This window comes from Scardinius erythrophthalmus (assembly GCF_964197995.2).
Source record: "Scardinius erythrophthalmus genome assembly, chromosome: 19".
Taxonomy (NCBI): Eukaryota; Metazoa; Chordata; class Actinopteri; order Cypriniformes; family Leuciscidae; genus Scardinius; species Scardinius erythrophthalmus.
Genome location: NC_138239.1, coordinates 4,241,471 through 4,267,739, shown reverse-complemented (window position 1 = coordinate 4,267,739; position 26,269 = coordinate 4,241,471). Strand labels below are relative to the sequence as shown.

The 26,269-nt window shown below is 38.5% G+C and overlaps 1 protein-coding gene across 1 annotated transcript in view; it reads left to right on the top strand.

Moving 5' to 3' along the window:
• The window catches only part of babam2 (BRISC and BRCA1 A complex member 2), a 94,464-nt gene extending 68,702 nt beyond the window's left edge, over positions 1 to 25,762 (top strand). Inside the window, exons 7-12 of the mRNA XM_081347730.1 lie at positions 8,838 to 8,947; positions 18,078 to 18,177; positions 22,367 to 22,437; positions 23,678 to 23,760; positions 24,379 to 24,532; positions 25,475 to 25,762. Coding sequence (XP_081203856.1) covers positions 8,838 to 8,947; positions 18,078 to 18,177; positions 22,367 to 22,437; positions 23,678 to 23,760; positions 24,379 to 24,532; positions 25,475 to 25,538 — 582 coding nt within the window. The 3' untranslated portion in view covers positions 25,539 to 25,762. The remainder of the gene's footprint in view (positions 1 to 8,837; positions 8,948 to 18,077; positions 18,178 to 22,366; positions 22,438 to 23,677; positions 23,761 to 24,378; positions 24,533 to 25,474) is intronic.
• Positions 25,763 to 26,269: the final 507 nt, after the last annotated feature.

Below are 26,269 nucleotides of genomic sequence, written 5' to 3'. Positions count from 1 at the left end.
TCAGTAAGATTTTGTAATGCTTTTAAAAGAAGTCTCTTCTGCTCACCAAGGCTGCATTTATTTGATTAAAAATACAAACAAAAACAGTAATATTGTGAAATATTATTCCAATTTAATACAGCTGTTTTCTATGTGAATATACAGTAAAGTGTAATTTATAAAGCTGAATTTTCAGCATCATTACTCCAGTCTTCAGTGTCACATGATCCTTCAGAAATCACTCTAATATGATGATTTGATGCTCAAGAAACATTTATGATTATTATCAATGTTGAAAACAGTTATTTACATTTTTATTTTATGATGCTATGATGAATAGAAAGTTCAAAAGAACAGCATTTATCTGAAATCTAAAGCTTTTGTAACATTAAACACTACCGTTCAAAAGTTTGAGGTCAGTAAGAATTTTAATTTTATTTTTGGGGGAAAGAAATAAAATAAATCAATACTTTTAATATTCATCAAGGATGAGTTAAACTGATCTAAACTAAAAGTTACAGTAAAGACATTTATAATGTTAGAAAATATTCTATTTGAAATAAATGCTGTTCTTTTGAACTTTCTATTCATCAAATAATTTTGAAAACAATTTGTACAATTTGTAGCTTTGATCACAGGAATAAATTACAGTTTAAAATATATTAAAATAGAAAACAGTCATTTTAAATTGTCATAATATTTCACGATATTACTTTTTTAGTAATATCTGCAGCCTTGGTGAGCAGAAAATACTTCTTTTAAAAACATTAAAAAATCTTACTGACCCCAAACTTCTGAACGGTAGTGTACATATTTAAAAATGTATGTGAAACTTTGTGCAATAATCATAATTCATACACAAATGTAAAAATGTTTCCCCCAAAAAAATTAAGTACATTATAGTTTAGGTTTTTAGAGTGTGGCCTGTCTCTTTCACACTGTTTCTTTTTCACACTGTTAAGGCCCGTTCACACCAAGGATGATAACTTTAACAATAACGATAAAGATATAGATCCCAAAAAATCGCACGATAACGATAACGGCACAGAGGAACGATAGCGTTGGAATCACGTTCAGAACGATTTTTCCCAGCTAAAATTGACAGCCAATCAGAATCCATCCTGCTTTAAAGAGCTCAAGCATTTAAAGCGACAGACGACAAAACTGCAGCGCACGCTTAGAATCAACGCTGGTGTGGACGCTAATATAGTATCCATCTTAGTATGTAAGTATGTTTAACAAGCAATATGAACGGGCCTTTATTCCTCATCATTTTGGTTTATTAGCTTTTTCCCTGTTTCCAGTCATTGATGAACCTGGGCGACAGGTGTGTGTGTGTGTGTGTGAAGGAAAAAGAGAGGGAGCGTGTGCCGCTACATGTTTTCACCGTAGACCACAACTCATGGCTCAATATCACGCAGCTGTTGATTGTCCTCTGTGAGTCACACACTGCTGACATTTCCAGGCACTGCTCCCTTTTCAAACTGCTGTGTGTGCTCGTGTGTTTTTGGAGAGAGTGGGTGGACACTTTCCCTCTATATGTTTTCTGTTTTCATTTGACTGCCTGTCGCTACCTGAAATCATTTCACTCTCAGTTTAACTCAAGGAAGCCATTTTCTGCTCTTTGCTTTGTTCCACACTCAAAAGACTTAAAGGTGCCAGTAAACTCACCTTGTTCTTATTTATTATCGTGACACTGGAAACTAGATGCGTTTTGTTTTTCCGACAAGTTGACAAGAAGCTTGCTTTAGATTATGCAGTTTCAAGTATTCAAGAAGCAATGAAACATGAACTGTCATTCCGTGTTATAGTCGATCAGCAAGACATGCTTTTCATATTCCAGTGTAGAGATTCGCAGTGAAGCTATATCCTTTTTATAATGTGTCCTTCCCAGCTTTTGTTGCATTTAAATGATTCATATATTGTAAAATAAAGAGGCCCATTTTTTTCTTTTAAATACATTTCTTAAGTGCCATACTTCAGATGGACTCAGGTGTGTCATGTCTGTCACTGCATCATGTCATTTATCTCTGTTTGTATTGACCAGTCAGTGTCTGTTCATGTTAGATCAGTAGCACACTGCTCTTTTAAAGCGTATTTTAAAAAAACTCAACAAAAGAATATATAATTTTAGGGTTTTTCACACACACACACACACACATACATATAAGATTTCATCAAGCAGTTTTAGGTTCATCTGAAAGTTTTCTGGTTGTCCTTTATGCACATGAAAATGACTCTGTTTTGTTTTGTTCTCGGCTCTAAGTGAACTTTTTGGTGGACAGAGCAAGTGACTTAACATTTGTCATCATTACACCACTGATGTGCAGACTGTCCATGGTTATTATGTTTTGTTTTTTTGTGACAACAACACATTTGTGTGATCGAACGCTCAAATTGAAGAGCCCACTAGCTAGAAGCTGTCCATCCGCGCTCGCAGTGTTTGGAGTAAACTTGCAAACTTGTAAAGACTTGCATGCTCAAGTGTGCATGAGATGGAGCAGAATGTGGAAAACAAAGTATTCCTTGGCCTTACGACTTATTTAGTTATGATTTCAGTGTAGTTTTTCATCATGAAGCTCAGGATTGGTCACATGAGTCAACTCTATGAGTAGAGTGTTATCTTCTTCATCGTACCATTGATCAGATGCATTGCAGATTTCTGGTCATTCTGTTGCATCAGCCACCACACCTATTTTAAATGGTATTTGGCTCAGGCACACACACACACACACACACACCCACACCCCTTAGATACAGACACTGTGGCCTAGCTGTGTTCTCCACCTTGGAGGGTGTGCCCAGATTGTTAATATGTTCCACAATCCTCCTCCACTAAATCCACCAAAACAAAGAGACGCCTATTTCTGGAGCACGCAACCTGTCAGAATGCGTTCAGTAAATCAGTGATTGGCTTTTCAGTTTTCACTACCGTATTTTACGGAAATGTAAGTTTTTGTATTTTCTAAAACATGCTGCGGCTTATATTCCAAAGAGACTTATATAAATAATGCAATAAACATCAAGTGCACACATTTGGATTTGTGCTGAATGAGAGGCGTACATGAGCCCAAGCTTATTTAAATATACAAATGAAGTATGAAATATTTGTTTTTTCTCTCAGCAATGCAGTTTTGACCCAGTGCGACTTGTAGTCAGGTGCAACTTATTTTCTGGAAAATATGGTACATTATCATTTTCGTCACAAACACAGACCAATAAAGCGACTGAAGAAACACTCTAAGGACACCTGTGCATTTCCTGTGCTATGCTGTGCTGTTTTTAGGATTGCTTGTCACATTTTCAGTACCTTTGTAGAAATGTTTATAGGTTATGACAGCTGCCTCTGCTACACCGATGGTCTTCTGTCAAATCGTTGCTTCAGGTAAAATATTCCTGCCATAAAAACAAGGCGTCCCATTCAAGCATCTCTCCAGTGATCCATAACTGCCCACATATTGATACATATTGCAATATAGCGATCCAATCTGTCAAACGTGTTTGAAATAATGTGCTTTGTAAAGCATTTTACAAATGAGCCTGTCTTAAAATGACTTTTTGAACTAAATTATAGTTATGAATTGGTACTGTAAGGTTTTATGGGAAAGCACCTGTTCTTCAAGGTCACGGTTGTAGCTGACCACTCGTGTCTCTGTGCTTTCCAAATGAGATGGCACTGAAAACACTGAGCAATTCAGTCTCTTCCTAAAGGGGGGCCAAACAAATCAACTTCACCTCAAGTTTTGATTTTAGACAGCTCTTGGCTTGGAGACAGCTGTCACATCTCTACGATGTCATGGCAAGCACCCGCGGGGAGGTCATAAGATAAAGCGGAGTGGGCGTCCACGTGAGGGTCTTACCCGGGGCACCCTTGAGCCCTGCGCCCTACGCCCTACTCCTTGACACTGACTCACTGGTTTAAAAGAATGTACAATACCCCCTCTCTCTCTGTCCTGGACTAAGGGTCACTGAAACACTCATTAGTCATCACTGTCCTCTTCATTAGTTCTTTACCGAGAACCTTTTAGAGCATGTTTTAATGATGCACCTTTATATTCCTATTTAAGCAGCATTTTGCCCAAAGCACATGCATACGCAGTTCAGATGCTCTTTATACTTGGTTTAATAAGTGTTCTTGTAACCTACTTTAGATTTATTGTAGAAATAGAACCTTTCTATAAGTATTATTTTTTTCGTTTTATGCCAACTACAGTTAAAGAAGTCAAAATAATTATGTTAAACTATGTAATATCTATGTGAAACTGTTTAATGTAGTATTTTTTAGATTTAAAATCTTATCTATGTTAAAATATGGATTTTATAACTTGTTTTAAAGGATTTTAAAATAACTTTCATTTTAACTTTCAGCATCCATTTTGTGATTATGAAAATAAATGAATCAAGATTTTATGACATTGATATGTATGTGAATGCACAAGATCTTTCGATCTGCTTAACATATCTTAAAGGTAGGGTAGGCAATTTCGGAGAGGCTAGCAATAGCGAGCTAGCTTTGAAAGCATGAGATCCCACCCTCCCTTCAGAGCGTCTCCAAAGCCACGCCTCCTCCAAAACACATGACCACTCGAAGTAGAATCTGCAAAGAGACACGAGAGACAGCGTTACATTACCTCATGTCTCAAAGCACATAACTTTACAATAATAATGAACGTAAACAACTTGCAGTGCCACCTGACTGCTGCAGATTTATTTCGGCATTGATAGTGTTGACATAGAAACGAATAAATCCAAGTCTGAGGACGTGAACAACTTCGGGTAGAACGTCACGGGTTTCCATCTCATAATTACAGTTATGTTAAGGCATGAACGCAGCATAATCTCGTTGTTTTGGTTCAGGAGGAACTGTAAAAGTGGCTGCTGTTTTTTGTGTCTCTCTGTGACTGACGTCTGTCTACAACTCTGCATAGCCTTACGGAAAACACTGATGACGTGTGACGTGTGTGCGAGCAGGTGTGTGGAGGTATAGAAATACATATTGACAGGACATCGAATCATTGCATGAAATTATTTTGGTCCTGAGACTTAGACAGAAGATATATGTACATCTTTTAATATTTAGTGCACTCCTATAATTGATTGCTATCAGGATGTGAAGAGAGTTTCAACCACTGAACGTTTTTAGATGTTTACAAGTATACTCAAATTTAGACCTTTTGCAGGGAAACTTTTTTTTAAAAAAGAGTGTGTTTGCTTTGACTTTTTTGGAGGAACCTCTAGTCGATACCCTGCAGTCCAGTCCTTTTTTTGCTGTCTCATCCTTTATCTGTAGTAAAAGCACCATTGATTATACACTTACATGAATTTGTTTTGGCAGATGACCAAAAGTCATCAAAGTAAGTTAGAAGAAAGTGCATATATTGTGTTCTGAAATGGGTTCCATAAGCAAAATAATAAGACAATAGACTGCTTCTTTGCGTCAGGTTATTGGCTTTTCAACTCAGCGTTACTGCTTTCTTGATACTTTAATTTGAACTGGCGGTGTAAAACAAGCAGCAGAGAACTTTTTGCTCGGTCAGAACTGCTTCTCATTGTAATTAAAGATACTGGAGTGTGCAACATTTTATTGACCTTTGCTTGTGTCGTTATTGAATCCTTAAATTTGGATAATCACGCTTTTAAAATTAGTTTGAGCCACATTCAAAGCTGTAAAATAGCTAATATTATGGCTATCTTGCCAATATATATATATATATATATATACTATTCAAAATGTATTCATTGCAGGTGTAATACACAGTGTTTCATAGCGTTTACTTAATTAAACTGACTAGAAATGTTTGTTTCATTCTTGTCATTGGAGAATGACTTCAAAATGATATTCAATGTTTGTTCCTATGCAAATACCAGTCACACAGGAATATTTCTGCTCCATCTCCTTCTTGTGGGAGCCATAACCCAACAATTCCACCAATACCCATCGGCAAGAATGAATTATATCTCTGGGAACATGGGTCATACCATAATGCTGTACTGATGCAAGCTGATTAAATCAAGCAACACCTTGGAAACCCCCACTCCCCACTCAGGTCCATGTCGTATGATAGTGGTTGATGAAGAGCAAGAAGAGACAGACGACAAGGGTAGCCATCAGCTTTGCGCTTGACATTTTGTTCCTTTTTGTGTTCATACAGATTCCCACGTTTGCCCTCAGAGCTTCATCAAATAGATGCTTTTTAACAGCAGCCCTATTCTGCTGAATGCTAGGTTTCTAGCCCCAGAAGGTCCATCCTGCTTGTAAAACATTTTGAACATTTTTCAAATCTTAAGCAATGAACTCAAGCTTTCTTGCTGAATTTGTGAGTCTCAAACATGGTTTTAAATGCTGTGAAGCTTATCTGTTTGGATGTTTCCAGTACCAGTCCTGGAGGGTACATTCATTTCAAAAGGCTTTGAAACTATCGGACCAATATTTCCAATATTACATATTGATGAGCAATGAGCTTACGAAACAACATGAAACATATATCACCATACGCTTTAGTGTAAGACACCGTAACAAAACAAAACAAAAATCAGTAGAAAAACAAGAAAAAAATTCAGGCATTTACTTCAACCCAAAAACACAACAATGCAATAGGGCTTTTCACATGCACTTAACCCCAGGTTATCATCGTTGTAAACCCCGGTTAGAGAAGCATTTAATCCAGAAGTGGTGTTAAACCCCGCATTGCGGTGCCAAACTTGCATGAAACAGTGTGGTGTTAGAATGTTACAGCTAGATGCTTAGCAACAGAGAACCAATCACGTGCCTCATATTCATGTGCTTTGGACAGCCACAGAAAAAGGGGAAAAATGTCAAATGGTGATGGAAAACACATCTATTGGTGTGAAGAAGAGAGCATTTCATTCTTACCTTTATACTGTAGTCTGAAAAGTTCAGGAAAAGCTTGATAGCACAGTCGACAAAATACGAGGATGTGCAACGCTGGACACAGCATATGTCCGGTCGAATGCTGCATTCATCCAATCAATGACAATGATACAAATATGCAAATGAGAATGTTATCCCAGGGTTTAAGAATGTACAGTGTGAAACCTCAGCCTATGAATACCCAGGATTAATTGTTAACCTTGAGTAATGAACAGTGTTAATCATGTTAGTCCTTAAAAATAGGGCCCACAGGTGTCTTACCTGTATATTGAATCACGCATTGTGTTGTGTTTTAAAGTTAAATTAAATGTATGTAAACTAAACGGATGATATCCTGGCAGAACATTACCATAGTTTAAGATTGAATCAGAAAAACAAATGTAAGAGCGTGGAGAAAACGCAGTTCATAAACAAACTTTAGACGCTGTGGAGACGTTACACGTCACATCGATGTCACGTGTCTTCACGGGATCTTTACGGGATGTGTGTGAAAATCACTGGCAGTGTGAATGAACCAAAATCCAACGATCCAAACGGTGCATTTCCTGGAATCTCTGTGTGAAAAGGGCTAGACAGTATTCAATGCAAGTACATAAACAGAAACCATTCAAGCTACACAAACTTGATTTCATGCATCATTGTCAGTTGTGTTCAGAATGCCAATCCACGCTGCATCCCAACATCGCTGCGACGGGCACCAGCATCACAAGAGCAAACTAAAAACCTTAGTGTTAGACTTAACTGCGATCAGAATAAATTAACATTTGTTGTTTTGGGGATTTTAATGCATTCTATGTAATTCTAATGTAGCAGATAAATTTGTGGCGCTCATAATTGGACTAGCCAGAGCAGTTCAGTTCAGTTAGACATGAGAGAACCGTTTTGATATAACTTCAAGTAGACTGTCAGGCCGCTTCTGCTGAATATGTGTCCCATTCACATATATCAAGGCTGAGCTCGCTGTTTCTGCCCAGACCTCAATGTGCCTCACTGAGTTATGCGTTAGCTTATCTCGCACACGTCCCCTCTAACTGGTAACGTCACAAATCCAACACACACGGCTCGCTCTAATGGGAGCAGAGGTTACACGGCAGGCAGCAATTATCACAAATGGATGAGTTCAAACCGACTGAAAGACATTTGATTAAAGCCCTTCGTTCCCGCCATGGTGCTAATGACGTGCGTCAGGGCCTAGCTCTAGGAAAACAGCACAGGAACGGTGCGGAGAAAGGATCATCTAGAGTCCCTGCGGAAACTTCGGATGTGATGAGCTTGAGATTGGCAGATGTGGCCGTAGCTGAAGCTAAAGCTAATGCAGCGTGAATTCTGGTTGTAGTCTTTTCCTGCCAAAATCCCACACCACCTTCAGATGAGAAGTTGCTCAGCACCAGCCGGGCTGGTCTTTCTGCCAGCTAAAGGCCTTCAACGTTTCCCAACTTTCATCCGGCTCTTTATCCTCAATGCTATGTTCCTGTACCCAGGATCCCCAATGATTACTTGACCATTCAGATTTCATATCATTACGTGGGCGATGTTAATGCGGAAATCAATACATGTCGTAGAAATCTCGCGGACTTTTGTCTGTTCTAAGCTTTGATACATGTACCTTTACAAAACCCTCTGTGAAGGATATTGGATCGGATCTGTTGTCCACAGCCAAATATTCGCCACCCACCAGTTAACCAGAGAACCACTAATCAGGGTGGTCCGTATATTTTATGACACAAAGAAATATGAAACAAAAAAAAAGTGCATTCTGATGTTTGGATGTGTTTATCAGCCAAGCAGACACAGTTGTTGCTCAATGCTGATAATCTCAATAGGCAAATATGAACCGATTAATAGGTTTAGCATTAGCGTGCACAGCCTTGTTTCGTAATATCTTGCCAACCGCATATTTGATTGTCTATACAGTCTATAATATAGCAAATTTTTAAATGCTTATTTTCCTTTATTCCTCTCTCAGGACACAGCACTGGATCCAGGAGAGGATGTGGCGCTTCTTTCTGTAAGCTTTGAAGATGCTGAAGCCACACAGGTCTTTCCAAAACTCTACCTGTCTCCCAGCATTGAGCAGTGAGTGTCTATTCCATCCAAGTGAAAATAATTTCTCCCAGGTCACACTGAAATGTGACGTTAAAGGATTAGTTCACTTCAGAATTAAAATTTCCTGATAATTTAATCACTTCCACACATCATCCAAGATGCTCATGTCTTTCTTTCTTCAGTCGAAAAGAAATAAAGGTTTTTGAGGAAAACATTCCAGGATTTTTCTCCATATAGTGGACTTCAATGGGGTCCAACCGGTTGAAGGTCCAAATTGCAGTTTCAATGCAGCTTCAAAGGACTCTACCTTTCAATGTGATTACGTAATGCGTGGAACATCACAGTGCCAGTGCAAGATGAGCATTTGTGGTTAAAAAAGTTTGTATATTTTTAGTTTTTTTCAGAAAATGAAGAATGTAGAGACTTTGAAGCTGCACTGAAACTGACATTTGGACCTTCAAACCATTGATAACCGTTGAAGTCCACTATATGGAGAAAAATCCTGGAATGTTTTTCTCAAAAAACATTTGACTGAAGAAAGAAAGTCATAATCTTGGATGACATGGGGTTGAGTAAATTATCAGGAAACTTTACTTCTGAAGTGAACTACTCCTTTAAATAATTCTAGGAAATTGAGGCATCTGTTTTTTTTATGTATCTGTTTGTGCATGTATGCAATCTGCAAAGTTACAAAGCTCATAGTCTCAGGGATTTCACTGATTCAGACCTGCCTAAAACGGCTTGATCAAAGTCCAGATATTCCTTCCTCATACGTCTACGTAAAAGCGAGTACAACACCGGCTATATACAATGACTACTTACCACATTCAGATGTTCTGCTAAAGATGTGCTTGCAAAGTTGGTTCTGATCGATCGGCTTGATCAACCAGATTCTCAGAATCCAACTCGAGCTCAAACTGATATGTAAAACAGACAACATTATTTTGTGTGTTTACAATAGTAAACTTAGAGCAGCGTCAGGACAGGTATGAAAGCGAGGCTGTGAGGGATAGACTTTAAAAAGCTGCTTGATCACTTATAATTTTCCACAGCTCATATTGTTTGGGTTTTTGTTTACTAAAAGATACTTTTGCAGTGTTTCGTCTGCAGAACAATCCAAAAACATGAAATAACAGTATAACCCACTGAAGAGATGTATTTCTATCCCTCACAGCCTAAGGTCTATTGATTAAAGACTTGGAAGCTGAAGCTCGGGATTATGGTGTTACATTTCCGACACACGCTTGAGGTGTTTGGCCAATCACAGCACACTAGGTCAGCTGGCCAATCAGAGCACTCTGAGCTTTTCAGAAGGATGGGCTTTGTAGAAATCAGCGCTTTTCAGACAGACTGGGAATAGAGGAGCTGCAATGTTAACCTACTCTATTAACATAATAAACAAAATAATGAACTTTTAAAATAGTATTATATGACCCCTTTAAAGGGCTAGTAAAACATTTTATTGCCAGTAGAAGCGTGAAATGCTTCTAACTGTTGCTTGTCAATTGCAGGTGGTATTTCGGGGGGTGGACATTCTCGTTTTATTTCCTTAAAAATTAGAGCCCATTATAATGGAAAAGAAAGACTCAATTTTAAATGTATTTGCTAATATTATTATTATTATTATTATTTGTCTCCATGAAACAGAAGTTGTAGTCATCTTCTCTGCTGTGGTGTTTGTCTGAGTGAAACAACGTTCTTAAACAGAAATGTAGGGCTTGTTTCGTTTTGATCATATTCAAAACGTTATTAATACTTATTAATTCTTAGTTATTAATACACAAGAAAGTGTGAGAATTGCTTTCCGGGTCTGTGTGCTGTTATTTAAGAGATTGAAGCACATGACTCATGACACACCTTATCCAACCGCCAACTTGAGTACATAAACTAAAGACAGCACTTCTTCTTCTGCTATTTACTTCCTGAAATCCTGGAGGAATTGAGAATCGGTTTAGTAAAAAAGATGTTCTGTTTACGCAAGGACGAAGAGAGCCGTTATTAAAGGGTTCACGCTCAGTTATTGATGAGACTTGCAGAGCATGACATTACTGACTCTTTCAGTTGGTGCACAAAATAAAAATGAAGCCTAGAATTAGTTTGATGTTGTGCACCATAAAAGAGCAGAGGAAGAGGTTCATAAATAGTGGTCCTCATCCGCTCCTTCACCTGACCTTGCTACGGCTCTTTAGGAATTCGTAGATGATCAACAACTTCTTTTGAAATCCTTGCAATACAAGAACGAGAACCACGTCTTCTGTTCTTTGCCGCTGGGCTCTATAGTGAGTGCTCAGTTTTTTAACGGCCTTGGTCTTGAAAGTCTTTTCATTTATTTATTGTCTCAATTTCACCCTCAGAGCTCATAGTAGGTCTATAATAAAAGGTTTATTCATTCTCTCTAGCAATCGATTTTTCCCTGGACTTCTGGAACCTTGTTATTGTGCTTTTTTAAGCTGGGTCTGTATATACTGGGGCTTCATCGATAAATTCTGATTGATAATTGAAGCTAAACATAAACTTGCAGTCCACTTTGTCAACCATGACCCTAGTTATCCTGACATTTCCCTCTGCCCCGTGCAGTAAGTAGAACACAAGGTCACTTCTCAGAAGGAATGGAGGAGACTTCAGCGTGACTTCACAACAGATAGATCTCAATGGGCAAGGTCTGCTAATGCCAGCCTCTGGGTGCCTGATGATTTTTTTTGTCTTTCATTCTGTGCTGTCCTCCATCCACTCAAATCAGCACAAACAAGCCCGTTTGTTTGCTCTCCAGCCATGTCAGCTTGTATCTGTCACGCACACACTCTCTCCACCCCATTATATTAGGGGGGTTTGGATAATGCAGGACCACACAGGGTTGACCTTGCCTCCACACATGCACATTAACAGTTCAGACTAGGGCGACTTAGAAGGGACTGGCGGGTGGGCGTATATGTGTGTGACTGTGGGTGATTTTATTTGTATTTTTTTACAAAGGTAGAGCCAGGGGTTCAAAACAACGTTGGGAATGTGGAAACTTTGCTCCTGAGGACATACCCAAAAAATAATGAATGCTAGAACAGCGGCACAGTGTTTTTGAAGCCCACTTTTCTGTCTGCGATTTGAACTTTTTGCACAGATACAAATGCTGGTACAACACACACACTTGCAAACAGACTTTGTTCATGCGTGTGTGGATGTTTATCAGACTTGCACCTGAGTAGAGTTGAGTTTGTGCTGATGGTACTTCTATGTGTGTATGCACACGTTTGCTGTGCCGCCAGCTCTCTTCTGTCTTTTTACCTTTTGTTGCTGGCGTTCATGTTATGTTGGCTAAGCTTTAGCACAATCAATAGAGTTGCTAGAAGTGTTAAAGAGATAGTCCAACCAAAAATTTAAATTCTGTCATTATTTACATGGTCTCATGTGATTTTATACCTTTCATTTTCTGAGGGATGCAAAAGGCAGAATGTTCATGACGCTCTTTTTCATGCAATAAAAGCATTGCATCTATATTTCAAGTCTTTTGGAACCATATAATAGCTTGAAATTTAAGCTGATAAGGCTTATTCACACCAAGAACGATAACTATGACAATAACTATATTGGTGTCCACACCAGTGGACGATATTATCCTTGTTATTCTAAGCGCTCTCTGCAGTTTTGTTGTCTGTCGCTTTAAATGCTCTTTAAAGCAGGATGAATTCTGATTGGCTGTCAATATTTTAATCGTTTATCAGCTGGAACAAATCGCTCTGAAAGTGATTCCAACGATATTGTTTCTCTGTGCTGTTATCGTCATAGTTGTGGTGTGGATTCGCTATTTTTTTATATTTAGAATGATTTTTTAGAACTCAATGGTTATCGTTATAATTATCTTCCTTGGTATGAACGGGCATTTATTCAATTAATTTTCCTATACCATTGAAGCCCTCAAAACACATTTGTGTAATTTAAAGTGAAGAACTGTTTTGGTAAGTTATGTAGATCTTCCAACCCGATTTTACAGGAAAACTACTTCATATGAATTTGTGCGATACAAATTAGTAAAACAAAAGTAAGTGCTAAGTGCTTTGTGCTAAGCTAGGCTAGCGGTGGGTGCGTCAGACTTGAATGGACTTATCTAACTCTGGGGGATACGGTGAATAAGCTAAAGTCCCAAAAAGTCAGCGTGTTCCTTTAAAGGCACACTATGCAGTTTCCGTTTTTCTCAAACAGCGACCCCTAGAGTCGCTTTGTATTTGTATTTAACGTTACTGTCGTAAATACCACTCACGCAGTCTCTGCACTCTTCCGACCGCGCTTTCTTTGTTTTCTTCGTCGACTCTGCCATGATTCACTTCTGAATTCAGTGTCTTCCATAGAGGCTGCTTCATATGTTGTTGATGTATGTGACGTCGTGCCGTAAAGCAAGTCGTGATTCTCGCGAGATTTGGCGGGGCGCCACCTCTCAAACCTGAATTGCTGGTTTTGCCGGCTGCGTTTCAACCACTTCCAGAGGTAGTCAAAAACATATTCGACTGGATTGCTTTCGTAGTGTAAACGCTCCTGTGGTTGATGTGTTCGAACAGCCACAAAAGACCATCTACTCTCCGTCTACTGATATAATGCGTGAACATTATGGGAAGTGCGCTAGACAGACGGGAGTTAAACTATCAGCTGAAGAGCCAAGTTTGGTTTGAAGATGAAAAATGTACCAAGCACAATGTTCTCTCACCATTCCTGATTTCTAACACGCTTTCACTGCGTTTGGCGGCTGTCAGAACAGATACGAAAGCTGATGCTCTCTGTGTGTTTTTCTGTTTTCTCCGGTCATGTTCACATGTAAATTGCACAAGCTTATTTCGTCCATTAGATCAAAAGATCTGAAAAAGCTCATACATGGTCCGCTCATAGACCCTCCCTTCGAAGAAATCAGGACAGAAGTGGTTGAAAGTGGACAAAAACACCAGGTGTAAACAGGAATGTCTCCCTCGTCTACTTGTGATCCGATCAACCAAAACACTTACATCTTAATACCAGGTGTAAACAGGGCCTTAGCTTAAGATCTACTTTTGTGTTCCCCAGAAGAAGGAAAGTCACAGACAGAGTTTGGACCAACACGAGAGTGACAATTTTCATGTTGGGTGAAGTATTTCTTTAAACAAGCCCAGCACACGTGAGGAATCCCCTGCTTCCGCTCTCATCCAGGCTGGCACAGAAAGCATCTCCTCCAGCCAGCCAGTCATTCGGCCGTCCCTGCGGCCCGTCACAGAACCGGAGAGAGAGAGTGAGTGGGACTTGAAAGAGGAGAGCAGGAGAGAGGTCGCTCTCAGCCTGCCTGAGCTGAGTGAAATAAAACCCTCCCAGGAATCCTTCTCTCTCTCTCTCTCTCTCTCTCTCTCTCTCTGAATCCACACATGCAGGTTTACCCAGCGTATCGCTCTTGCAGTGATGGCCACTCTCGACTCCCACACAGCAGGCTGTGTTATTATGACTGTGAAGTGCTCACTGAGTTTGACAGTGGACTTCACATCTCCTTCAACATGCGATGGTGCGAGATCCACTCCTACACATTCTATAGTTTGACAGAGCACCGAACACTTCTTTTTTTCCTGTTTACACCCTTCTTTCTCTTCTGTTTTTGATTGCATTTCTTTCTGTTTAGAAGTCGGTTATTTAAGGGTTATGCTTTGTATAATTGTGCGGCTTGTTTGCATGTTTGTCTCCGGTTGTTGTTTATTCTGTTCTTGTGTTTGTAAAACTGTTTTCTCCTTGCAGGTCTGTTCACTCAATGGCCCAATAACACTCTGAAAAGCACAACAAAAACCGTATCAGTGATATATCTATATTTACACTACTGGTCAAAAGTTTGGAATTATTAAATAATAAATAAAACATAAATATACTGTTTTTTTTTCTCTTAAGCTCACCAAGGCTGCACTTTTTTAATTAAAAATACAGTAAAACTATAATATACTATACTTACAATTTGAAATAAATGTTTTAACTATTTTAAAATGTTTTAAAATTATTCCTATGATGCAATGCTGAATTTTCAGCAGCTATTATTGCAGTCTTGTCAGTGTCACATGATTCTTTAGAAATCATTCTATAATGGTAGCTATTATTGGTACTCATTTATTAATAATGGTTCTTCTTATTATTATTATCAATTATGACAACAGTTTTTTCTGCCTAATACTTTAGTGGAAATTATGATGAATGTTTTTAGGGTTCTTTGATGAATATATATATATATATATATATATATATATATATATATATATATATATATATATATATATATATATATATATATTAAATGCATTTATGTGAAATATAAATCATTTGTTACATTATAAATGTCTTATCCGTCACTTTTGATTAATTTGATGCATAAAAGTTTTAACTTCTGTTTTCAAAAATCACAATTTCCACCAAAAAAAAGCTGTTTTCAGCATCATAATCAGAAATGTTACTACAGCATCAAATCATCATATTAGAGTGATTTCTGAATGATCATGTGACCCTGAAGACTGGAGTAATGATGCTGAAAATTCAGCTTTGATCACAGGAATAAATTACATATTAACATATATTCACATAGGCAACAGTTATTTTAAATTGTAATAATATTTCTCAATATTACCGTTTTACTGTATTTTTGATCAAATACTAAATGCTGCCTTGGTGAGCATTGCTCTTGAGACATAAAAAAAAAATCTCAATTCTTCAAAACTTTTGACCAGTAGTGTATAAACCACATAATCAGCTGACTAATTCAAGATATTATTCCATTCTTATACCATTTATTTTACATAGCTTGTTGTATATTTTCAATCTGTTGGCTTCTGTGAATCCCTGTGAAATCTGCTCAGGCAAAGTCGGAACAGAATATTCTTAGACAACTTCAGTTCAAGGTTGTAATTCCATAATCTTCCCTAAAAATATCGCCTGCTGCTGAGATTTTTCTTGGTTTCCTCAAATAGCTATTAAACAAATATCCCCCCCTCCATAAGCCTATCCTATTCCGACAGACGAATTCTCATCTACTCTGGGCTGCTTATGGCTGCTGGCGTTATGCCTGCACACAACCTGCAGATGCAGATCTCAAAACCATTGATGCATAACTTGCCATATCTAGGGACCAACTGTGATGGGCAGATACTAATGACCTAGCAACCACCCCAAAAGCACTAGTAACCACATAGCAACACCCTAGCACCATAGCAGTGAGGTTTGCATGGGCACGCGTCACTCACATCAGAGCCGGATCTCCATAGAGATGCTTCTCTATTGTCATTGTAACACGGCAACAACATTGTGTTATGACTGAGCCCGATGTGGAATTGACAGCTGAATAGTGTTTGAGTGGCGTCCCTCATCATTTCCTGTTTCTGCAGTCAATAAATAACACGTCTGCACATTAACATCTCCAAACAGTCTATGAATATACTTCAGGAGCTTGATGGATGTGAATGACATTTACATGCTTGTATATTGCCAAAGACTGTTTCAGCAAAAAGGTAATCTAACTGTCAGTCAAGGGCATTGTTGATCTAAACCCAATTGACAGAGGATTCTAGTCGCTATTCTTCATATATTCAAAGAATGGCTGCAGAATATCTTAAATGTTTTAATAAGTATATTATAATCTTCCTTCATATTCTATTAAAAGATGTGTTGCCTTATTTTTTCCAGCTGTTGCTAAAAGGAAAGGACCCTCCAACCAAAATAAGCATCTAATAACCAAACCTCCAACATAAGAGCCGTTAATGGAGCTTCTCTTTCTGTCTCGTCTACATCATACTTTTCATGAGCCCATCATGTCATCTCACCCTGCATTGATCTGGCGAGTTCTAGTGTCCTTTTACAATCCTATCTATTTGTGCGGGTTGTTTTTCTCCATTCACTCATCTGATCATGTGGAAAGCAGGGGAAGAATGTATTGTTCAGATTTCTAAGGGTGTGTTCACACTTGGCATGTTTGATTCAAATAAAGCGAACCCTGGTGCGAATGCTCTGTTAGTGCGGTTCAAGTGTGAAAGCTGCCATCCAAACCCGCTGAAAAGATCTCGGTCCACTTCCAAATGAGCTCTGGTGCACGGCACGGACCAAAGACATGTAAACCAACCAAAAACAGGAAGATGCGACCCTAAAACGGACAGAATGCTCACGCATTCCTGTTTTTTTTCCCATTCATGCCGCGATGTTGCCTATCACAGTTCAGTACAGGCGTCAAAACCGGGTCTCCTCGCAGCAGATCTTCGTGTGTGTGTGTGTGTGTGTGTGTGTGTGTGTGTGTGTGTGTGTGTGTGTGTGTGAGACGGAGGGATTCCTGACACTGTTTTAACTCATTTACACATCTAAGTGTTCTCATCTAAATCATATACCATCATACCTGAATTTAGCATTGGTCTGTGTGAACAGGGATAGTTTTGACAGCGAAACTACAAAAAAAAAAAAAATACAATCAAAAAATCTTTTGATTTTAATAGATAGAACACTGTTTTAACTCATTTACACATTTTAAGCTCTTAACATGTTCTCAGCTCAATCATATACCATCATACCTGAATTTAGCATTTATCTGTGTGAACAGGGATTGTTTTGACAGCGAAACTACAAGAAAACTATAAAAAAAAATTCTGTTGATTTTTATAGATGACTTAATCCAACTAGTAAAATAAAAATAGCAAGCAAATTCCCCACATTCATGGGAACTCCAAGACTGTTGGAAAAGCGTGCCAGATGGCACCTCTTCAAATTGTTTGAGAAAATGCACAGTGTGCAGACCTCTAATCATCTTCACAGGACTACTTTTAAGTAGCTAAAATATATTAGCATTTTCACTTATTTAACATTTTTTTGGTCACAGTAATTCCCCTATTTCCATTTGTTATTTCTTAGTTTTGATGACTATACACATTTACATTTCACAATAATATTACAGTGTCGGATTACGGAAATGGGTTGCATATGCTGTTCCATGTTCTGTACACTAATGAAGTGCTCCAGATAATGTGGAGGAGTGTTTAGGGAGTGATCCTGGAAGATCAGCAGCTTTAGGGTTTCACCGAATGCTGACCTTCAGAAACACAGAAACTGATTTTGCTGAATGAGATAAGAGTCATGGTTTTTCCTATCAACAAAGGTGAATTAAAACGTTTCATATTCTTTTATCTCTTCCTCCCTCTCTCAGTGCACTTGGAGGGTCTTCGGCTTTACATATCCCAGCATTCCCCAGTGGAGGCTGCCTCATTGACTACGTGCCTCAAGTGTGCCAATTACTCACAAACAAGGTAAAGTTCCTTCATTTAATCACTGAGATCGCAGAATCAATCAGGTTACACTATCAGTGAAGTGTGTGTTTGTGTATAGTACACAATAATGTGCTGCTAAGTTCATGAACACGTTCTAAGCAACTGAGTGTGTTTGCATGAATTGCATGCATGTGTACATCTCTGGTCAGTTTTGACAAGGCTATATGACAAGTGGAAATAAGAATGTGACTGTCACTGGCCTGAGGAGTCACTGACATTGCTCTCCCCTGACATCTCTCCTTCAGTTCAGCCCCGCTCCTCATATCCACACAGACAGCATGAATAATCAACCCTTCCAATCTTACACTTCATGCCCCTCCAGTGGCCACCCGCTCCTCAGGACACACTCACCTGAACTTAGGTCACGCGTTAGTCTAGTCCAAAAATGACAAAAGTGACAACAGAGAAATTGTCTTGCCCCCAGTTTAAGTTAATATTAAACAAATCCGATGGTTCATGTGTTTTTCGGATGCCTATTATCTATTTTAGTGCTTAAAGTCTAGCATATCGACTCAAAATTTGTGTAGTAAATAGCTCGAAGGATCGTCTTAAAACACAAATTAAGATATTTATTATGAAACCTGAGAGGTTTATGTCCCTCCATTAAAAAGATCAAACTATAGAAGATTCAAGCAAGTCATAAAGGCGTCGTTAAACTGATCCACATTAATCAAACAGTCTAATCCAAGTTTTGTGAAGAGGTATGATCGCTTTATATGATAAGCAGATTTACATATAGAAACACATCACATATGGTAAAAGCAAGCTCAAACTTGCGTGCACGAAGCACAAGAACCCATGAACCAACAAGCTTCTGTTTACCTAAATAAAATCTGTTCATCGAGTGATGGATTAAATCACTCGATTCATATTCGTTTTATGACATTTTAATTACCTTTTTGAATCTTCTAATGGAGGGAGAGTAATCTCTCAGGTTTCATTAAAAAATATCTTAATTTTTGTTTTCAATTTTAACCAAAGTCTTGTGGGTTTGATAGGAAATGAAGATGAGTAAATTATGACAGAATTTTCATTTCTGAGTGAACCATCACTTTAAAATTCCTCTATTATGCTTTCTCGAATATTACCTTTCATGCAGTGTGTAATATAGATGTTTGTGAATGTAAAAGGTCAGCGACATTTTAAAGATCAAAGTCCACGACAAATAACCTTATTGTTCCCTAAAAGAAAGAATTGATTCTGAACTGCCGTCGTCAGCAATTCCAGTCTCACATCATTGAAGACGCTGTTTTCTGCGCTGTGAATCCACTTTGCATGTGCTTCAAAAGGCTCATTCGCGCTGGAATCTATATGGAAATCGGACGCCATCGTTCATGTTTGTATCACTGCATCAATCGCTGAGGAAGCCTCTGGAGCCGAAATTCAGATATGGTAATAGGTGTTTTGTTTCCGACATGCGCTGTAAGTGTTAAACCAATTACAACAGGCTTGCCCGTCTGACCAATCAGAGCAGGCTCACGGAAAGGAGGAGTTTAGAGAGACTGAGGGCCCTATTTTAATGATCTGAAACGCAAGTATCAAACGCGAAACGCAAGTAACTTTGTGGGTGGATCTTGGGCGCTGTTGCTATTATACCAGCGGGATAAATGACTCTTGCGCCCGACGCAAATCTAAAATGGGTTGGTCTGAAGTAGCTTCATTACTCATAGGTGTGGTTTGGGCGTAACGTGAAATAAACCAATCAGAGCGACATCTCACATTCCCTATAAGAGCAGACGCGCTTGTTCCGCAAGTTCATTCCCTAATTTACCGACGTGCGTCTGTGGAGGGAAAAGTCTGCTTTGCGTCGGGTGCGAAATAGGAATGATACATGCGTCGGTGTACAAAGTCAATTGTGCTGGGTGCAAGATAGGGCCCTGAATCTTTGAACGAACCATTTTCAGACTTTTTGAGAAATGGGGTGATGCGCAATGTACATGAAAATAATGTTTTTTGACCTTAGATGCATGTAAACTCTATGTAGGAAATATTTTGCAGAAAAAATCTCCAAAATAAAATTGGGAACCTTTAAAGTAGCATAGTATGGGCACTTTAAGTTTTAGATCATCTGCCTAAGATTAAAATTCTCCCGTCAACCACATCGGTAGAATGCCGTGTAGTTTGAAATCAACCAAGACTGATGATGCTATCATAATATTTGCATACTGCAGTGGTTTCTAACCCTGGTCCTGGACATCTGACACATACATCTGAGGTCTTCGAGTCTTTACCAATGATTTGAGCCAGCTGTGTTTGATTAGGAAGACATCTAAAATGTGCAGAGCCTTGGGTACATCAGGACCAGGATTGGGAACCACTGGCATACCTGATTGTGGTTGTTTTCCCTTTTCATATTTATTTGAGTCGCAGTAGCAACGTCATGTATACTTCAGGCTATTTAATTTATCCTTCAAAATTCATAAAGAATCATAAACGTTTGATGCTCAATGGAAAAATCCAATTGGGTTTTTGTCGAGGGAACCAGGGAACCAGTTATGCTGACTTCCGGGTTAGCCTACAAAATGATGTTATCATTGCAGCACTCTATAGTTTATATAAAGACAGACCAGTTCAACTCAGTTCAGATATTGCACAGGTTTCATGACCTACGTTATGTTTGTGAAAGTGATGCACACACACATGCATCTGCTCAGTAAAACAATTATGAATGGTATTTTCTATTTCGGATTGAGCACACGGACACCGGAAGCTGGACTTTGAACTGTTGTAATCGAGCAGGTTTTAGCAGTGATCTCACCTGTCAGCATCTCCCACGCTCCCTGTGTGGGTGTAGAGTTCACTGATCCAAAGTTCCTGACACTCCTCCTCTCAACAATCCAGGCTTAGAGAAACAAAACGAGCAAGTGTGCGTGACTTTTTTCATTGATCAGCGTAATGTTTCTCTCAGATGTGGGTCTTCTATGAGTCATGAGCATTGATTCTTACATCACACATCGGACACACCAACACCTGAGCTGCTCTAATCCTGATCTCACCTGTGGAAAACAATCCGCTCACTTCACATTGAGCAACTACTCTATATCTAATCTGATCTAATAGATCAGTGCTGAAAGACAAAGAACTAGTTCAGTTTGCAAGACATTGATTCTCCTTGTTGCAGTCGTGACAAGATACACAGGTGTTGTTTCTTACACAGAAGATGCCAATTTGATTTTCAAGCTCGAGTTGTGTACAGTATTCACTTACCATCTCTCTCCATATCATTTTTGTTTACTACTTTGATGAAAATGTTACAATAATAATTTTTACTGATTAAGTTAAATTGAGTGAAATTAGTGAAAGTGACATTATGTAGCTTTACAGAAAAAACGAAACGCCTTGAATAAAAAAGGAATAGAAATAAATAAAGGAAAATAAATTAATTTTAAATAATGATACAAACAAGTAAACAATTACAAGTCTTGGTACTTGTCTAGTAAATAAAGGTTTGAATTAGAACAGACATTATGTCTTAAAGAGGACCCAAAAATGAAAATTCTGTCATCGTTTACTCACCCTCAGGTTATCCCAAATCTGTATGAGTTTCTTTCTTCTGAAGAACACAAAATAATATATTTTAAAAAATGCTGGTAACCAAACGGTTGACGGTAGCCATTGACTTCCATAGTAAAAGAACTATCCCTTTAAACCCATTTTTATCTCTCTTTCCACAAGTATTTCCATATGTCGTGTGCTATTCTGTCAATAAAATGTCAAAAATCCCTAAAAATGAGTACAGCAGATTCCAAGAGGGTCACCATTTGGCTCGTACCTTTACTAGAAACTTAAGCATTTCATCTAACTCTAAGAGTCTAACCTAATGTAAGCAATGCAAGCGAGTCAAAGACATGCAAACGCAGACGCCTACAGAAGGAAACATCTGCTCATCTTCTAACGTATTTTCCTTGATAGAAAATATATCAGTTTTATTCTTACTAATAAAGTAGAGCTCTAGACATGTGCTCAATATATCATCTGATTAATCATACATCAAGTGATTATGAAATACAGTTTTTTATTGTTGTTGAAATTGAACATTGATTCCTGTCATAATCCCTGGCCTAATGCAATACTTTATTGTCAATTTGCATCCGCATGCATTTTGCTCTTTTTCTATCAATGCACTTTCATTTAATTCTCTTTTTTGTTGATGTTTTTCTCAACTCAGGTTCAGTATGTCATTCAAGGATATCACAAGAGGAGAGAATACATTGCTGCCTTTCTCAGTCACTTTGGAATGTGAGTCCGTTTTTACCGTTAAAAACTGCTTGATTTAACTCTGTGACATTTGGGGGAAAAAAGCACATTCATTTGGCAGACATTTAACGACCTACAAATGAGAAAAACACAAGCAATGTATCATAAAATGAGCCTATTACATTAGAAGTGTTATTACTGATTTCAGTATTAAAACCAGAATTCTCTGGCAGAGGTTTTTTTTTATTTAAACTTCTAGCCCTGTAGAAAGCTAAAAGTGATGATTTGGAGACATTTTGAGACCGAATCGAGACAATAAATGAATAAAACTGGCCTTGCCAGTCCAGGCCTGTAGTGGTAACCAGTATAGCTGCTCACCACGCCCCTCTGATCATGAGAAATTAGTTACCAACACTAATTCCTTTTTTTTTTTCTTAATTACTGAGGATAATTCTGCTTCTAATCTCATAAACAAGTACAGACAGTCTCTTTATAATGGGCTGTAATACACAAGGCACCACGATGTCTCCGGTTTATTAACACACCTTAATACATTGTCAGACAAGGCAGTCTGGCAAGAGCCACAACCTTACACGTCGATTTATTAAAGTGGCATTAATGTAGGCTATTATGGGAAACTTGCTTTTTGGGATTTAGTAGGGCAACTCAATATTCATATCTCTTGCATTACCATGGTTTTTCAGTGCTGTTCTCTTCAGAATTACCATATTAAACATCTTCTGATAATGTCCCAGAAGATACCATGGCCCTAAAAAGAATTTGTACATGAATGTCATTGCATGAGATGACAAAATAATTACATTTTTAATGGTGGCTTAAATACTTTTGGGTCCACTCTATATTTAATTCACTCGCAGTAGGTTTGAAATACATTTTAAGGCTAGATTAAATTGCAGATATTGGCAAAGATGGCTTTGGAGCATTAATTCATTGTTATTTCTTCTTGGTTATTTACTGTCACTTCCATTTTCTTTATCATTTCCTTTGGTGGATTGTTTGATAGGGAGGGAAGGGCATGAGTTGTGGGAGTTGTGACTATTGCATCTGTTCAATATTGTATCATGTCCGCATATGCCTTATCAAAATAAAATATAAAGCAAGCTAAGATCTTCTTTTTAATGGAAATGATGACCATGTTGGGAAGGGTTATCCCACTATCTAGCCTCTGTGCGGCTATTGGATGCTATATTGGCTATGCCAAGATTACATATTTTATCCAACAATGTTATGAAGTATATATTTCTCTGTTTTGACTACACAGGGGGGTGGTAGAGTATGATGCTGTTGGGTTTACCAAGCTCACGCTTCTGCTGATGTGGAAAGACTTTTGCTTCCTGGTCCATGGTGAGATACACAAATATGTTCCCTTTACATGCGCACCTTTATGCAATCCAGACTCACTGGAAACTACATTACTGCAGAACCTGAAATACGTGGCTCCAGGTACATTTCACTGCACTTTTTAGGTGACACATCCACAAAAGGCACTACAAGCAACTTTATTGTTTTCATTGTAGACGCGGGTTTATTAAAAACAGCCCTTTGTGATGAGAAAACATGCCGTGTGTACTTTCAAAGTGAAACGTCCAATAAATAGCGTGTTCAATTTTCTCTGAAATGGGATTGTGGCAACAACATTTCATTAGGTTGATCTTGACACGGATCACGAGTGCACTGCTTATCTTCAGAGCAAGTTTATGTCAGAAAAGCCATACAGATTGTCAAAATGCTTTAGTTTACAAATCATGCACTATGTAAAGGTGTTTTGATGTCGTAATTTTGTATTACGCAAGGAGAAATGTGCCGAAATGTCACTAGAGTGACGTATTTCCAATGGTTGCCTTTACATAATGTGATAATAATATGAACTCTTATCTCTGGGTCATGGTGGTATCATATGTCATGTACCTCGTGTCTGTTCTGGATGATCTGTATTTGAGCTGTTCTCTTGTCTTCCGGTAGTGGACCTGCCTTTGTACTTCCCTCGAGATCAACCCACCCTCACGTTTCAGTCGATCTATCACTTCACCAGCAGTGGGCAGCTCTACTCTCAGGTGCAGAAGTCGTACCCCTACAGTCCACGCTGGGACGGCAACGAGATGGCCAAACGAGCCAAGTAAGAACTGCTGAATGAGGAATCCTCTCAACAAAAGAGCTCCCTGTGGAATGGCATTTCTCTCATTCGCTTCCTCTTCATGTGTAATGGTGTGACCTGAGTGCAGTTGAAGTGTGGCCACTGGAATGTGTAGTATTTACCTTTGGACCTTTCTCCCAGCCACACCTCATAGCTGGAGAGCACTCTTTGTCCCGAGTGCGATAAGTGTCAGAGATAATACATTTCTTCTGTGTGTGTTCGGCCCGTACCTTATCTCTTTTGCTCAGGCTTTCCAGCTTGGCTTCAATCAAGCAGAGATTAAACATGTAGACGCCGTGATTATCAGCATATACTGGACATTTACTGCATCTGTTAGTCGACCTGATTGGTTTTAGTGTGTATTTTTGCTTTATTAGTGTTGTCACAAACTCACAATACTAAAATTTTAGTAGTCAGAGCAGTTTCATTACTCTTCATACCAATTATGTGAGACCTCTTAAAATGTAGCACTATTATTGATATGACTGTGCTGACACTATTGGATAGTGAGCTGGATGATGACGACACTGTTTTCTCCAGAGCTGTTTTATAGCTGAATTGAACTTTTACACAGTTTTACACAGTTGCTCAACTGAATCAATGCTAAGCTGACTTGAGCAATGACACTATTGTCTTTTAGCAGCTGCTTCATAGCAGAATTGAAGTGTTTATTAATGTAAAGCTGCTATGAAACAATCTGTATTGTATAAAGCGCTACATTAACAAATGTGACTTGACAACAGCAAAGATCTATGCTTATCTTGTATTTTGATAAAGAAAGCATTGTTCTGTAGTCGTTCGTCAACAGTCAGGAGGTCAGGGTGATTTCACATGTAAGTTTCTACATGACACTGCTGATGTCCTGTTTCTTTCTCTTTCTTTTCTGTTCGTCTTACTCTCTCTCGTTTTCTCTCTCACCCACAGGGCTTACTTCAAGAGCTTTATCCCTCAGTTCCAGGAGGGGGCTTTTGCCAACGGGAAACTGTAGATTTACAGTGTGATCGAGGAGTTGAATGGAGGGCCTGTGGACATGATGTACAGAAGACCGGAGTCTGTTAATGTTGGCCTTCTTTAATGTTTCTGCCCTTACAAGCAATGGCATTTGGTACATTTACATGTACTGTGTGTATTTGTTTATAATTTATATGCTATTTGTCTTTTCTCATGTTCTTTATGACACCAATAAATCAAGTTGCATTGCTACTTTCCTCAGTTACTGATTTTGTTGCTCTTATTCTTAGTTTTTACTTTTAAAGTGTTTTAGGTTTTAAATTCATCCACAAATTGTTTCATTTTGTTCCCTTTTTTAGGTCTGTATGAAGTAAGAAGTCAATTTTCAATTATTCCCAAAAACTGGAAAACAAAAAGCGTCTAAATCATGAGCACTCTTATTTCTAAACTGGTTCATTGTAGTCAACGTCTTTTTGTTTTTGTAATTTTCCAAGGAGAATGCAGTTGAGTGTGTTCATCTGTGCATTGCATTTTAAAGGCCTTATGTATGTGTGTATCTGCATACATGTGTTGTTTTCTTGCGCTCAAGCCTCACGATGATGGAAAAATGTCTTGACGTGTCGTCGCTGTCAACCCTGATCGCTTTTAAGCTTTAAACATGGTTTCAAACACAAACCCTGAGTGTGTGAGAGTGTTTGTTGAGGGAGTGTAGACATGAACGGGGTGTGTGTGTGGGAGAGAACCCACAGCTGAGCGAGCGAGAGAGCG